Below are 16903 nucleotides of genomic sequence, written 5' to 3'. Positions count from 1 at the left end.
CAAGTATTCATCTTGCCAACACAGTCCTCCAATAGGCAGAAAGCAGCCTGGTGCTTCCATGAGAGACCTGAAGCATTTGCCTGAGGCTCCGTGTCTCCTTGTCCCTTCTCTGCCTCCTCCAGCTGCTCCCTCTGCCAAGGGCTCTTCTCCTCTGCCATTCTGATGGATGTCAAGGTGAGGCTCCACGTTCAGCTGTCACTTCCCCGGTCGCTGCCATCAATCATCTTTCCCGTGTTCCCACCAAGGAATGGCCCCCTCCACACTTCCTACATCAAAATGTATCTTGTGGGATGGAATCTCAGAGCTGTTTCCTGCTTCTCTTTAACTTCATCCTGTGCCCAAGTCCTCTGACAGTTTACTTATCTGAATTTATCTTCAGCTTGGTACCCAGCTCTAAGCCAACACAGATTGCCCAGCTAGGAAATCCTCTGCGTTTTGTTTAAATCATATATATATATATATATATATATATATATATATATATATAGTCACAGAATATGAGAATTGTTCATGCTAATTAGCATAGGCTCTTAGCCTGGTATATGCACACACCCCTTGGGCACAACTATCCGGATGCCAACTCCATAGGCCTGAGGAGAGGGCCAGTTTTGTAAGATGCTTATGATACATGTAGTACAGTACTTTTTCCTGAAAAGCCAGCTTTAAGTTTCTCAGAAGAGCTGGTTACTTTCTGTGCCTATCTCTGTTCACTCAGCGATTCAGAGAAGAGATAGAGTCTTGGGCCCCAGCCACAGCAGACATAAAGACAGCAAGATAGGAACCAGTTGCTCTATGTTTTCATAAGCAAGAGGGGCAAAGGCACCAGGGCACAGAAAGCAAGTGACTCTTGTCACCTGTGACACAGACATCTCTGGGCACGCCCAGCTTCTGACCTATTTCTGTTTGTCGAGCCTTAAGTTCTGCTTGTTGGCCTCCAAAATACGATCCCCTTGGTTACAGGTGACCTGGTGCAATGTGAGGTCCTTATCAGGGTCTCATTTCTTAGATGGTGTCAAACATGACTGAGTTCTACCCAGCAGTCCATTCAATGAGTCATAGGACTGAGAATGAGACAGTGCAGTTACCAGATGGTTCTGCTAATAATTAGAAACACATTTCTATATTTCACAGGACAAAGGCAAGGAAAACATCACTAGGGAAATGTTACATGTGGGGGCAATTATTCAATAGGTCCTTGGCTGGGATTTGTGGATATGAACATAATTCAGAGGCAAGAATGAAATGCCTGGACTAAGACATGGAGAGATCCTTTATTGAAACACAACTCCAGAACGCAGGCATTTACATCTAGCCAAGCCCTGATTACTCAAGCAGTGACCGATTCGTCGATTACCAAACTTTTCCTTCCCATTCTCAGCCCCATAGTCTGGCACTTCTCAAGTCTGTAAAATTGATTTGGAAATTAAGAATTTTGTATTAATAAAAAAAAAAAGAAAGAAAAGAAAAAGAAAAGCAGAAAGAATTCTTGAAAGGCCATTGGTGTGTTCCTTACATTTTAATTGGGCTGGATCTTGCACAAAGCTAAAACTAAAGATCACACCCTCATGCCTTTCTGTGTGCTTGTTTTAATCGAAGAAATTCACAAAGTACGAAGAGTCAAAAATCAATACAGTCAATATTAAAAGCATTAATTTACAGTGATGGATGGTGTTGTTTAAAAAAAAAAAAAAAAAAAAAAAAAAAAAAAAAAAAAAAACAAAAAAAAAAAAAAAAAAAACAACGCTGAGGAGCGGNAAAAAAAAAAAAAAACAACGCTGAGGAGCGGCACCTTCCAGGGAGACCAAAGAGAACCACCTTTGGGTTCATCCCTAGGGCCTCCACAGGACATTAGCTTCTTGCTAGAGGGTTTATGGCATTTCCATCTCCAAGGATGCCATTTTTGTTAGAGTAAAGTTGATTTTCTAACCTTTCTGCGTCCCGGGAATATTTGTGACTTTTCTCATTGTTAGGACCAAAATACCTAACAGGAAGCAACCTGGGTAGAGACTTGTATTTGGCTTTGAATTCTAGAGGGTATAGTCCATCCTGCTGGGGAGGGAGAGACTTGGCAACAGAAACAACACTATCTCAGCAAGCAGGAGCGGAGAGTAAACAGGAAGTGGCGCAGGGATATAAGCCCTCAAGGCCCACCCACTTCCTTTATGGTGGCGCTATTTCCCAATGGTTCCACAGTCTTCCCAAACAGCGCCACCATCTGGTGACCAAGTGTTCAGACGTAAATTTGGTGTGGGGCATTTTCACATTCAAACTACAAAACTCATAGTATGAAATGAAAAAGATGAGGGGATTTAGAGTGAGTTGTAGATTTCAAAGAGGTAAACTTTGGACTTTCTACTGGTGTGTGTTTTACACACACACACACACACACACACACACACACACACACCCTGGTATTTACATGTGTGTGGGTACTCATGAAGTCAGAGACAGCACTGGATTCTCTGAAGCTGCAATTTCAGGTGGTTGTGAACTGTCCTGTATGGATTCTGGGAACCGGATCAGGCCTCACTCAGGGCCGCCCTTGTGATTCTATGTGACCACTGTACTCTTTCTCAGTTCAGAAATGGTAAATAGTTGGATTGGATGCTAGAAGTCATTTTGGTCTCATTCCTGTCTTAAAAGCAATTTTTCATGGGCTCAAACTCTTGGACTTGAAAAAAAATATCTGGAATTGAAAACAATGTGAGCTTTGTCTCAAAAAGTCAAACCCATAACACAGCAGATGTTCCAGCCTATGACAAAAAGCGTTCTTATTAACTTTTTAATGGGGGAAAACACAGGATGTTGTTAGGGCTTATCATCCCTGAGTACTGGGACCATGGCTTCTCCTGCATGGGCCACTTTCCACCAAGCTCATGGACGCCAGAACAGAGTCTCTCCACCCTGGTGTCTATTATTCTACCCCAGTTTTCCCTGGACCAAAGGGCACAAGGCAGAACAATGATCCCATTGCTATTCATTGTTTTATCCACAAACAGCCAGAGTAAATCTTGTATGGTGCCTGCTTCTCTCCTCAGCCCTTGAGAGGAACAGTTGTGCTTCTTGAGATGCAGGAACAGCCAAGCACTGAGAGTCCTCCTCTTTAAAGACAAACCTGAGGATGCTGGGCATCTTTGCTCCTTCCTTCCATTGGCAGGTAACAAAACTAGGATTCCCATCCCAAAGTCATGTGAATGTCACTGCTGACTTACAGAGCCTCTGGAGGGTGCAGCCCTTCTGTCTTCCTGTTAGAACTATCCTCTGACTGTTTTCTTCCAGGGAAGTCTGTCTTGTTCCTTTCCTATGATTAAAGATAGGCCTTGTGGTTTTGTGCCTCCAACTCTTTATCCAGTGTCTAATGTATCAACTTACTTTTGTTCAATAGATGATCTCAACCTACAGTAGGCTACCAACCTCAGGACGTCCATGCATCCAACACCAGCAGAGCAAACAGAGCCCTGTGAGTCTGGGGAGGACAATGAAAGAATCTGACCGATGGACACATGGCAGATGCATGCAGAAAACTGGTATCACCATATCTCTTCCTTAATTCATTATCTTGATATCATACTTCAATTTGAGCAAAATTTTTGGTAAGTTTTCCTTAACCAGAGTAAAAGGTGAGTGACTAAAAGTTATCAGGAACTACCACCCAACAACTCTCAAATTAAATTTCTTCCACAAAAAAAAAAAAAGCAAAGATAATTTTTACAGTACAAAAATTTTATTTTTGTTAGGATAATTTAAAGTTTAAAACTGAAGTAGACATATTCATTTTACAAACAAGATATTCTTTCATAAGGAAGACCATTAAAAACAGTAAACAAAAAAAGCTGTCTTTACAAAAAGCTCTGTGCATAGCAACTTTATACTGTATGTAACTGACAAAGCAAAACAAAAACAAACAAAAAAACCAAAAAAACCCCAAAACTATACAGTTTGGAAATGAGGCCTTACTGTACAAAAGGTAAAGATAATGGTTTTTAAACCATGCATGTTGAAATGTGCAAAGAAAAACTGGGAAGAATTTCGATGCTGTAACCAAAGAAATGAGATAAATAATGCAGTAAGTTGTACCTTTAAACGAAAAATCTTACACAGCTCCTCTCAAAAATAGAACAGAATTTTTGTCATTACCTATAGAGATACATGTCTTCCACGTGGCATAAAAATAACCTGGGACCAGAATCATTTAATAGCAATGACTAAAGAGGACAGCGTGGCTTTGTTTTTAATTTATTAGTACACTAAAAATAACCCTTACACACGTTTGTACAATTAAATAGATCTGTGGCTGCCGATGTTCTAGTGAATGGTCAAAGATGTCCGGTATTTAGTTACACACAGTCTTCGGTGTAGCGCTACTGACAGATTCTACGATCATTCTGGAGACAGTACTGCACTAATCCTCATGCAAGAGAAAGATTCACAGGTTCTAAAAGCTATGCTACTTTAAAAAAAAAAGAGAGAGAGAGAGAGAGAGAAAGAAAGAAAGAAAGAAAGAGTTCTTAGGTTGGACTGGCTCAAAGCCAGATCTAAACATGCTTAATTGTATTCTGCCTCCATTGTGGGATGGTAATGTTCGTATTCCACATGTTCTTTCCCTGTACCAGGTTGTTAGCCAGGGAAGCTTTTCTCATGCATTTCCGTATCATTTGGCGTTGTGAGCCCTGCTTGTGAAGGACTGTCAGCAGTGGTATAAGCATGCCAGGTTTCTAAAATTGTGGATTCTCATGTGCATAGAAAAAAAAAATGTCATATTGGGTAATTCTAGCAAACTGAAGGCAAATAGTCCAGTTGAGGGTTGGGTGAGGGCACGTGCCAGTCGGGCAATGAGAGGGTCATCTAAAATTGGCTCAGAAGTACTAATGATGTTTTGTTTGTTTTTTTCCTGTGAAAGATGCATCAATTTCCAATGCTAGAAGCCTAACCAAGAACCCCAAGCTAAATCAGTGGAATCAAAGAGAAGACACCTGGAAAATCATGACATCCTCTTGGCAAGCCAAGCAAGTCTAGATGCATCTCCAGGACCACACACATTTTCAAGAGTCTACCATTGTTAGCAACTACTGCAAGGTTTTCCCTGCTAAGGACTAGATAGGTAGCACATGGCTCCCAGGGGCAGGCTGGGTAACTGCGCTGCTTGGAGCACAGCTGCCACGCATCTCCCAGTAGGAGAGCCACTTAGGGGGGGTTGGAGTTCATGCCTCTTCACCCCACCCCACTCATCTCAGAAACAGTGTCAGGTGACATACATGCTTTTCCAAGGGAGTTTACTAACATAAAAGGAAAACTCTGCATAGAAAGGAAACAGTCAAAGACCGAGTCTTAAGAGTCCAAGAAACACAACCAAGCTCTTCAAGTTCTTTCTCCAAAGTCCTATGGAGCTTCCTGCCTCCATGCCTGAATCGGGTACCCAAAGAGGAAGGACTCTGTTGGAGGGCTCTGTTGGAGAAAAATTCTGAAGAGTCCTTAGTCAAAGTAGCCATGTGGCTTTGACCCTCCTTAGAGGTGAGATACTTCTTGCCCGAGGATGTTCGAAGCTGAGAGGGTAGCATGGGGACTCCCTGCATTGTTCAGGGAAGAATGTATTTTTTAAAAACACTTCACCAAGAGTGGACACCACGAGGGATCTGTGGACTAGAAAGCAGATCTGGGAATGGAGTGGTGGATTGAAGTGTTGGTGTGCTGGCGTTTATATGAGTCTGGTTTCTGTGGTGGATAATGTGGGAATCTGCACAAGTTACATGTTCTTGTGCATGGGTTGATAAAGTGATGGAAAAAGAGGGGGGTATGGGATGTAGGATAAGAATCTAATAAGCAACTGTAATAACAACACACCTTTAAAACTGGTCACTACGTGTGTCAATTTCATTTTACATCAGGAAGAGAAATTCTTCTCTTCTTAAAAAAAGGTCTTAATTTCTACCTCTACTTACAATAAGTTACACGTTTATTTATTTAAATAACTGTAAAACATTTTAAATTTTTTTCCCTTTTTTTTTTTTAAAGAGCTTAAAGTATAAGCAAACACACATACAACATTTCCTCATTCAATTCAGGTTTCATTTTAAGAAAGTCTTCCATGCTGGTACCCTGTTTTGTTCAATTTTTTTCTGCATAAACTAAATTGGTATCTGAAAGGATTCATAGAAAATAGAAACTTTTAACTTTTTTTTTCCTACAAAGAAAAACAAATAGTATCCAAAATATTAAGCATGAATGTTTGCCAATGTTTTTTCTTAAATATTTTACAAACATAGGAAGGTGGTTTTTGTAATGTTCATAACAAAGAATTGTGTTTCTGCTCTTAGCACTGACCATGTCAATGACATTTCTCTGTTCTTGTCTTCAAAAGGGTCAGTTTGTGTAGTGACTGTCAATGCTTCATGAGGAACTCGAGACCAAGATGGCGGCTCTCTGCCTTCCCAAATCTGTCCAAAATGGCTGCTTGGGGGCACAACTCTCCCCAACAAGCTCAGAGTGCTTCCTTCATAATTGGTCCATTGGAATAAGTAGTTTTGTGCTATGAGAAAGCAGTTCTTCCTCCACTTTACATCGGGGGAACAACAAGTCCTGTCATGGCTGCAAGAAAAGAACAACGCAGGATTGAAACATCAAGACTTTTTGGAGGGAAACTGATCACAGAGAGGGGAGGCAGGAGTGGGGGTGATAGACCCTAATATAACCCAGGGAGATGGCGAGGTGTTCATACGCGAGTGCGTTTTCTCCAGGACAGGGTTAATGGAAACTTTGGTGCTAGCAACCTATATCATCCCTGTTTGGCAGGTGCTTTACGATTTCTGTAGGTTGATGGGTCATCTTGGACCGACGGAAGTAAACATGGAAATCAAATTGTGGTAGACACATCCCGCATCACTAGGTGGACCCTGTAGGAAAACCCAGATGCTGAAGCTGCTGAGTTCCTAGGCATCGGTTATCACAAACCAGCTTTTCTCTCCACCCTAAGGGTCTGCATGAACACTGCACCCTCAACTGGAGTGGTGCTCCTTTCTTTCTTTCTTTTTTTTTTTTAAAGGAGTTCGTCTTTGTCTGGTATTCACTGATGGTACATGGAGCTAGAAATGCTGGTCTCCTGGAAAAGTGTTCACTTAGTTAAGAATTTGGGAGTCAGCCTAGCCCCCATTAGCCCCTATGCCTTCTCTGTCTAGTCTAGAGGATGTGGATGGCACTTCTCTGGGTAGAATGAAGCCCAGTGTTTTCCCTCTATGTGGGCATGAACAAAGTGGGTGGAATCACATAGCAGTGTCTGTCCTTGTCGCTGCTGTAATGAGCCTGGAGAATTTTACTTAGGAGATTACCAGAGTCCTCTGTATCCAAACTTCTCTACAATTTGATTCCTGGATTTCTCTTGTCTATCTACATTTGCATGGAGAGGAATAACGCATCTTACACAAGCGTCTTTCTAAGTGACGCTTACCAAGATGCCTCTAAGCAAATGGCCAATATTCTGACCATCCATGCTCTCCCTAAGCCTGTCTCTTTCTCTTGCCTTTTTCTTTCGCTCCCCTCCCCTCCCCTCGCTCCCTTTCTCTATCTCAGCTAGTTCTCTCGGGCAAAATTGTCAGCTGTCTGTTTCCCTGCCCATACAGCCTTTATTGAATGTTTGTGAGATCTGGATTAAGGTCTTACACAGCTAGCAAAGCCTTAATTATTTTTGCCTGTATTACTATATATTGAATCGATGTAAGTTTTCAATAAAGGCAGTTCAATTCTGGACACTCCCTGATGACTTGGAGATATAACAACTGCTGTAATTATCCAGGAGTCGAGGAAGCTCGTGTGTGTGTGTGTGTGTGTGTGTGTGTGTGTGTGTATGTATGTGTGTGTTTCTGAAGGGAGCTAGAAAATGAATCAGACACACAGCATAGAAGATCACCTTGACAATCTATATTCATCAACTATAAACGCCAGAGAAGTAAAGCAGAGAGTGGGACAGAAAACACTGTCACGATAGTGTTTAGGTGGCAGAACACTGACTCATTCCTACCCTGTTACACTCAGTGCTCTTCAGCCCTTCCTCTTTCCAGGTTTTACCACGGTTTTACCAAGTTGTACACAGAAGGTCAAAGATGCTCAAAACAACACATTTAATCCATGCCCCTTTTCCTGGCCCACCTAGCATTAGATGGGTTGGAACTTTGCCGGATGATGTCCTTGACTTGGCCATCAGAACAACCATAGCCAACAAACAGAAAGACGGAAATTCTTGGGAGACCATTTTCATCGGTGACTTTCATGGTTGAGAGGTGCTTAACTGTGCATTGTCCAGTTTATTTTTACTCTGAGCTTTTTACAGAAAAGCGATACCCTTCCTCTGTCCTGGTGGCAAAGTAGATATGAGTGAGGGATGGGCACAGAGAGGAAGTCCACCACCACTGTCCCTGGAGAGAGTGGTGTGTCAGTGTATACTCTAGAGTCTGAGTGTCTAAATTCAAGTCATTGGTCCCTTGTTGCATGGCCTCAGACAAAGCCATTCAGCTAAATGGGCACCTGAAAGAGGAGGTGTCTGTGGGGCACTCAGTGCGGTGTCTTACATACAGGACAAGTTTTAGGGCATGATGTCTACACCGTGGGCCATGAGGCTGGAGCCTCCACGTTCTCACACCATTCTCCTTCCAGCTGAAAGTGGATGAATGAAGATAGGTAACTTAGAGAGCAGAGACATCTGTCACCAAGGGGGTTGGTGAGGAGAAGGGCACAGCAGCCATGTCCCCTGCGGTGTTTATTGCCCAGGATGTAAACATGATCCCCAAGGTCTAATCCCTCTCTGAGTGACAGGAGGGAGCCCCAGGGTGTTTGATGAGAGACAGGGAGGATGGAGACACTTAGTTACAAGCTGTGTTGTTTCTCTATGGCTTAGACATCTGGATTTAAAAAAAAAAAAAAAAAGTTTTGTCTACTCTACAGATGTTTCCAACTACCCACGTGTTGGGTGGCATGGAGCTCCAGCAGCCTGGTCCTACTGATTGGAATTCTAAGTGGCTGCTTCAAGATGGATTTCCAGGAGTGGACTTGCCAGTTTCTCTCTCATCTCTGTCAAAATGTCACAGTCCCCTCTTGGTGAAGGGACACAGAAACGGAACACGCCTTTCAAGTTTTTTCTGCTATCCTCACAGGTTACCCCACCCCCAAACCCCAACACACAGGCTTTCAACAAGCCACCAAGATCTGGTATTCCCCAGAAGGGCACAGCCTATCCCAGGTCCCCACAAAGCTCTGCTGACCAACACTGCCTGTCGTGAGTGTTTTCATGTCAAGCCCCCGAGAAGCAGCCTAAAATACTGTGGGTCATGTGTGAGCCGTGCTGCTCAGCAGCTTCCAATTTGCTCTCTTGCCATCAGCTGCCTCCGGTTCTCAGAGGGATGATTAGATTCTCATGTACTCGTCACATTTGGGTTACGTCATGTCATATTACATTTTAGGACGTTGCTCAAAAGCGGGTTTGACGGGTGATATTAATTTTTTTTTTTTTTGTTCTTTGAAACAGCACGGCTCTTCCCTCTTCCTTCCCGACCTCGCCCCTTGATCAGGCACCTGCTATCAATTTGGCTCGCACATAACTGGAGTTTTTGCTCCTGGTGGATCCTTCCACATGTGCCTTGGGAATGAACGTGAACTGCCCATGGGAAGCCAGTTAGATAAGAAATAACCACAGGCAGCATTTGAAGGGGTGGGCAGGTGGCTTCCAGAAATGGTGAATGGCCCTAGCTATGGAAAACACAATCCTGAGCTGCCCAGATGTTCCTGGGTTGAACATGTGCCTCTCCCACCCTTAACTCCATGCCCTGCAGATGCTTGGCTTGTCCTCATTCATCCCCATACTAACCCAGCACTAGGTATAGCACCAAGCCAGCACATCTGCCATTCATGACCCACCGTGAACCATAGGTGCTCTGCAGGCAAGTGCTCAGAGCTATGGCGTCAAGCAGGGATGCTTGCGCTGCCTTTGCAGAGCCCTGGGCAGCTGGATCACATGCAGCTGCCAAGTGGTCTCTTGGCTTACCTCTGAATCCGTTCCCATTGCCGCTGGAACAGGCAGGCGATGGGGAGCCTTGGGGCCTGATGACAGGGGCAAAGGCACTCTTCTGTTTGACAGCAGGAAAAACTGAAGAGGAGAACGGGAGGATGGAGGATGTGCTGGAGGATCCCACGGTGGGGCTTGAAGACATGACTGCAAGCAGAGGTGGGCACTCTTTAGGAGGGAGCTCATTAGGAAGCCATCGTTTCTTAACATGTACATTGCCCTCAATTTGCTTGAAAAATTATTAGCTCCCAGGTAGTGGTCCAGGTTCCAGTGATTAAAAACAAGAGCAGACTTGAGGGATCATCATACCAATTTCTATTGTGGGTGGTCAATTTACAATCCCACCAACCATGTATAAGAGTCCCTCTCCCCCACATCCTTGCCAGCATCTGCTATTATTTTCTTTGGGGTCATCATTCTGACTGGGGTGAGAACGTATTGTTCAATTTTGCATTTTCCTCACAGCTAAGGCAGTGGAAAACCTTTTCACGGGTATGACACACCTGTTCGTTTAATCTTTCGAGAATTATCATGTGTCCCGTGAGCCTATTTACTGATTGGGATATCAGGAGATCATCATGTTAGGCAAGATAAGTCAGATGCAGAGACACAATAGCGCATGCTTTCTCAGTTGTCTCTGAGTCCTTACAGTCCTTTATAGCTACTTAAAGCCATTATGCGCATGCATGTACATGTATGTAACCATATAAGTGACAGGAAAGCGGAAGGGAGATGAATATGAATGATTAAAGGACTCGAGAGAACACATCTATCTGAACCCCAAAAATGTATACAATTACTATGTACTAATAAAACAGAGAAAGCAGAAAAAAATGTTGAATGTGACAATACTATTCCCCTGCCCAGGAGGAATAGACACATACGACAATCACTGTGGCAACGTCAGAGGAAAGGAAGGTCCTGTAAGAAGACAGGATGCTTTTCCAACTGGAGTCCAGGGAGGCAGGAGTCAAAGTTTGGGGTAGGATGTGATAGATCTTCATTAGTGATAGAAATAGCAAGAAAAAAAACTCTATGCACATGGGCAACTTTTCACCCTAGAAAGAAGCTCTATGTGGGGCTCTGAGCCCCCGGCATATCCCATGCCTAGAGGCTTGCCATCCAGGGCTAAGGTCGCCATGATTACTCTCTCTCTGCGGACCACTTCTTCACTCAGTGTGGGAGTTTATTAATATTCAGAAGATGACCTCCCTCTCTGGACTTCCAGTGCACTTGGGAAATTAAGCTGAAATTCAGTCTCCCCTGACATAATGCTCAGAGAGAAACCACCAATATTAACAATATTAACATTAAAAATGACTTAAGGGGAGCCAAAGGCGAAGTGTGGTAATTTCCAAGAAAAATAAAGGCAGTTTAAACAGTAACGGGCCCCACCCCTCCATGGCACACACTCCATCGAGTTACATCAGGAGAGAAGATCTTATTATTTGTTACTAAGCTTGCTCAGAAGGAGCAGATGAGATGGGAAAACAGCATCAGCAACTAAGTACAAGGTGACTGGAAGGTCAGAAGCTTTGGTACCCAAGGTAGACACTACTCGCTCTTCCTCTGCATCTCAATTGCACTGCTAGCAATCACAGGCAATATGTACAATATGATTGATGTCTTTCTCCTTAATGATTTTTTTTATTATCTTTAATTGTGTGTGTCTGTGTGTGGGCATGTGCACACAAGTACAGGTGTCCAAGGAGTCCAGAAGAGGGCATTGGATCTCCTGGAGCTGGAGCTACAGGTAGTTGTGAGCTACTCCATATGGGTGCTGGGAACTGAACTTGGGTCCTCTACCAGAGCCCTAAGAGCTCTTAACCATGGAGACATCTATCCCTCCAGCTCCCAGAATGACAGTATTACAGCAGAATCACAAGACTAAGACAGCAAGAAGAGCTTTTTCTACAGAACACACATCCTTAGGTAGTTTTTCAAATATAAATAGAAGAAAACCTTGGAAAGGAAGGCAGAACTTCATGTCGTGCTTGAGCAAGGAGCTGTGTAAGAAATTGGACCAGTTCAGTGTACTACACAAGATGCAGGGTTCAGCACTGGAGGTAGACCTTGTTTATGGTTCCAAGTCCAATATCATTTTCTAAAGCCTTTGATTTAGCATCAATAAAACATAAAACAATGATATAAAAATATTTTCCCTTCCCTTAATATCAGATTTAGAGGCCAAAGAAAGGCCAAGAGTTAGGAGCCTCTGGTCCTGACTATGGTCTAACTTCTACACCACTAAAATCTCAATGTAGATACCAAAATGACACCATAGTTTCAGCTGTTGTAATAGCCTGACTCAAGCATAGTAATAGAGAAGGTTCTTTTTAAAAATGTGATATTATTATTATTAACTCTTTGAGAATTTCATATGTGCATATAGTATATTTTGGTCATTTAAATATGTGTGCATATTTACACATGTGCATACATGGACACACATAAAACACATATACACATATAATACACATGAACACACAAAACACATATGCACACATAACATATGTACACACATACACACAAACACATGTACATACAATACATAGATGCACAAACACATACACGTATACACATATATCACATGTACACTTATATACATGTACATGCATATAGCACATGTATATACATGAACACATGTATACTCAAATATATGTATATATACACAATAAAACATGTACAAACACATGTAGCACATGTAGCACCACACATACACAAATGTACACACAGATGAACACATGTATCAACATATCAACGTGCAGTATGGCTTGAGCCACACCAGCTTCTCAAGAGATGCTTTATCAAGTGACACAGAAGAGTTGTGGCAGAGTTGACATGTGCAAGCCCTTGTAAAGACATTTCTCAAACATTCTGTGAAAATGACAAATGGCACCCAACATAAATTACAACTTAAAACATTTGAAGCAGAAATCTTAAACTTCTGTGCATTTCAGCCAATGGAATTTCTAACTTTATACCTCGATAACCATACCATAACTAAGCTTTGCTGATGAGGCAAGCACTGATGTTAGATATTAAAGGATGTGGGAAATATGCTATACTAACAAGTAGGTGGACAAAAAGTTGGGGGAAAACAAGGTCCAGAAATGGTCATGGTTAGGGATGAGACCTGATGGTCACTAAGGGTGCCATGTTGTTGGGAACGGATGCATAAAGCTAGTTCACATACCAGGGGGGATTAAATACATAAAACCTAGAGTCCTTCCTGTGTTCAGCATGAAAGCAAATCTGTGTAGAATACTGAGCTACCTGCAAAAAAGCTGCAAAGTGGTAGTGGGCACCTCAAGAAGTGACGAGACATGTGCGATTCTTTGAACCACAAAGTCACAGCAGATGAGGGAAGGATAGAGCTGACATGCAGGGACAAAGTTTCTGTAACTCACGTATGCACAAGAAGCAAATGGCAAATCAAGAAACTGTTTGCAACACGCATTTTCTGTGCTCATGCCCTTGATGGCTAATGCGCTTCTGTCAGTCAAGTAGGAGAAGGAAAAAATAGAAAGATAGGCAGAGAATACCAACAAAAATGGCCGGGGGACAGAGGTATTCCAAGTAGAGAATTATAAAACAGTAATGACAATGGCAACAAAGGGCTATTTTTCGTTTATTAGATGGATGGAAGCTAAGAAGCGGCTGAGGGGCGGGGAACCACATGCTGGCTCTTTCCCGAGGAAGAGATTCAATCCCTCCAGAGGGATTTCGGCAATCCATAGTAGAGTATGTTCTTATCATCTGACCCACTAATTTAATCTCTAGAAATTAATCTCAAAGGGATGATCACAAATGTGCCAAAAAAGGAGAAAAGACTCAAGGACTTTTCATAACAATAAGAAGTTGGGAAATACAGGGCCCACAGTACAGTAACCTGTACCAAGCACATACGATGGGGTGTGAACAAAATAGTTAAACTAACAGACTTTAACAATGCCGAAAACCCCTCCTTTGGATGATCAAAGCAGACTACACAAGAAGATATACATCGACCTGGCTTCTACTTCAAATAACAAACACACAAAGCAAAGTGTAGAGGGATGTGATAGACATTTGATTTGTGGTATGTCTGGCTGACAAACTTTTGAGTATTTTCAAATGTATCCCTTTCACTTGTTCATATTTTCAGGCCTTTCTATGATGAAAATAATTGCTTGTGATATAGGAGAAAATAAATGTACTAAAACTGAAAAAGTGGAAAAAAATATTTTTTAATGGTGAGAACTAACAGGTCATTAGCAAAAGGCCAAAGCTTTCCTGAGTGTCCACTGTCCTCTTTATAGCCTGGAAAGAAACAGCTCTGCTACTTTCTGACAAAGAAGCAAAAGACTAACTATTCTGGGTAGGTCGTTTGTTTGTTTTTTCAGTTTGATGCTAATTAGAATTATTTGAGAAGAGAGAACTTCAGTTGGGAAAAACAAAACAAAACAAAACAACGCTCCCATCAGTTCAGCCTATGGGCCAGCCTGTGGGTCATTTTCTTGATTAATGATTGATGTGGGAGGGCCAGCTAATTGTAAGCTATGCTGCCACTGGGCCAATGTCTTGGGTTGTATAATAAAGTAAGTCATGAAGAGCAAGCCAGTAAGCATCACTCCTCCATGGTCTCTGCTTCAGTTCCTGCCTCCAGGTTCCTGCCTTGAATTCCTGGCCTGACTTCCCTCAGAAATGGAGTATGTCCTGAAAGCTGTGAACTGAAATCATAACCTTCTCCCCCAAGTTGCCTTTGGCTACAGTGTTTTATCACAGCAAAAGAAACACTAAGACATTAATAAATTATCAAATTCCTGGAGGAAAATAGGATGGCAATAATTGATTGTGTGTGTGTGTGTGTGTGTGTGTGTGTGTGTGTGTGTGTATGAGAGAGAGACAGAGAGAGACAGAAAGACAGTGTGATGTAAGTGTTCATGTGTGTTCAGATGTTACATGCATGTCTGCACACATGGAACCAGATGTTGACATCATGTGTCCTGCTCTATCTCTTTCTAACTCAATCCCTTGAGATAAGTCTTTCACTGAAACTGGAGCTAAATGGGTATGGAGCACCCCAGCGATGCTCCTGTCTCTCTCTGAGCCCACCCTCACCCCACCAGCATCTGGGTTATAGGCACACTACCATAGCTAGCTTTTTACTAGGCTCCAGGGATTTGAACTCAGGTCTTCATGCTTGCCTAACAAGCACATTAGCTGCTAAGCTGGGTCCCCAGCTGCAGGAATTGACTTTTTAAGGCAAATGTTACTCCTAGTTCCTCTTCTCCAGTCTCAGGACTTACGTTTACACCACTGAAGTGCTTCTTAGAGCCTGAGGCACATCTACGGCATTGGCCATTTGTCTGCTAACCTTCCGTGTGCCGCTCTGCATACACCCAGCCATAGCTTTCAAAGTGTGTCTAGCATGACCACAAGGCTGTAATTTCAAAATTAATGGTTGCTGGACTTAGTACGTCATTTAGTGGTAGAGCAATTGCCTAGCATGCACAAGGCCCTGGGTGTGACCCCAGGACTGCCAAACAGACCAACCAAACAGTGGTTATACTTGCACAGACTTGGCATGCCATTTCTATCTTTCTTTTGAGCCTAGACATGCTTTTCAGAATGTCTTGAGTTAGAATTCTATTATCATAGAATTTGTTTTTTTCTTTACTTAAGAAATGCACCTGAGGGGTTGAAGAGATGGCTCGGCTCCTAAGAGCACTGGCTGCTCTTCCAGAGGATCTAGGTTCAAGTCTCAGTACCTACAGCTTACAACTGTCTACAAACCAGTTCTAGGGAACCAACCCCCTCACACCGACATACATGCAAGCAAAACACCAATGCACATAAAAGTAAAAATTTTGAAAATTTTAAAAATTAAAAATTGCAAATAAGACACATCAAAATATTGTGCTTATGTTTCGCAGGGAGGAGTCTTCTCTCTTTTAAAAACTATTTCTCTGTGTTTGGCATGTTCTATAACAGTCACTTAATGTTTTATAATGGAAAACTTAATATTTATTTCTGAAAATATAAAAATACTGAAGCCTAGGGCACGGTCTAAGACTGTAAGTAAAGTAGGTTGGATGGTTGCCTGAATGGATTCTATCCCAAACTTTGGGTTGGCTCAGGGGTTATTCTGCTTGGAAGACATAGTCCCCATGGGTGTTGCAGGCTTGTTGAGTAGACCATGTTTGGGGACAGCGGAGCGCACCGTTTTGGGAAAGCTGATCACACAGACTTCCAATTGAGAATGTCTCTGGACATCCATCTGTGGACAGAGGCCAAGCAAAGGCAAGCACGTCTGGCCCAGAAATCTATGTGAACCTGGGAGTTGAAGAAAAATTACTGTTCTTCTTACAAGGATTGATTGGCCAGCTCAGCCTCTGCTGGAACTCCCAGACCTCCCTTTGCATCTGCATCCAGCTAGCGTAGTTGCTGGCGCTCAAGGGGTCTGTCAGCATCTCATTAGAACCCCCTATTGTCAGGGGCTTAGAATCCAGGCATAAAAACTTGCACCGAGCTGGAACTTGGCACACACAGCTACCGCCAGGAAGTGAAGTTCGTATGTAAGATTGAAAAAACATCTGTTCGGCCATTTTTGAAGGAGTGTGACAGCAAAAGCAGAGAAGATTCAGGGCTTTTGATCGTCTGTGTTGGCTGTAATGCAAGGCAAACTTCACTGAGAAAGTGAGCTTTGGCTCTATTGGTTTTTTAATGTCTCTGGCAAGTGATTGCCCCATGGCATGGTTCAGCCACATCAGGCGAAAGAAGAAGAAGAAGAAGAAGAAGAAGAAGAAGAAGAAGAAGAAGAAGAAGAAGAAGAAGAAGAAGAAGAAGAAGAAGAAGAAGAAGAAGAAGAAG

General features: G+C 42.7%; 1 protein-coding gene across 2 annotated transcripts in view; it reads right to left on the bottom strand.

The window, feature by feature from the left end:
* Positions 1-4893: 4893 nt before the first annotated feature.
* The window catches only part of Ebf2 (EBF transcription factor 2), a 199103-nt gene continuing 187093 nt past the window's right edge, over positions 4894-16903 (bottom strand). For both annotated transcript variants that reach the window (XM_021202912.1, XM_029541613.1), the window contains 2 exons: positions 10028-10195; positions 4894-6585 (listed from right to left, as the gene is read on the bottom strand). In XM_021202912.1, the coding sequence (XP_021058571.1) occupies positions 6554-6585; positions 10028-10195 (200 nt within the window). In that variant the 3' untranslated portion in view covers positions 4894-6553. The remainder of the gene's footprint in view (positions 6586-10027; positions 10196-16903) is intronic.

The sequence above is a fragment of the Mus pahari genome, chromosome 8, assembly GCF_900095145.1.
Source record: "Mus pahari chromosome 8, PAHARI_EIJ_v1.1, whole genome shotgun sequence".
Taxonomy (NCBI): domain Eukaryota; kingdom Metazoa; phylum Chordata; class Mammalia; order Rodentia; family Muridae; genus Mus; species Mus pahari.
This window is presented reverse-complemented; position numbering and strand designations above follow the sequence as displayed.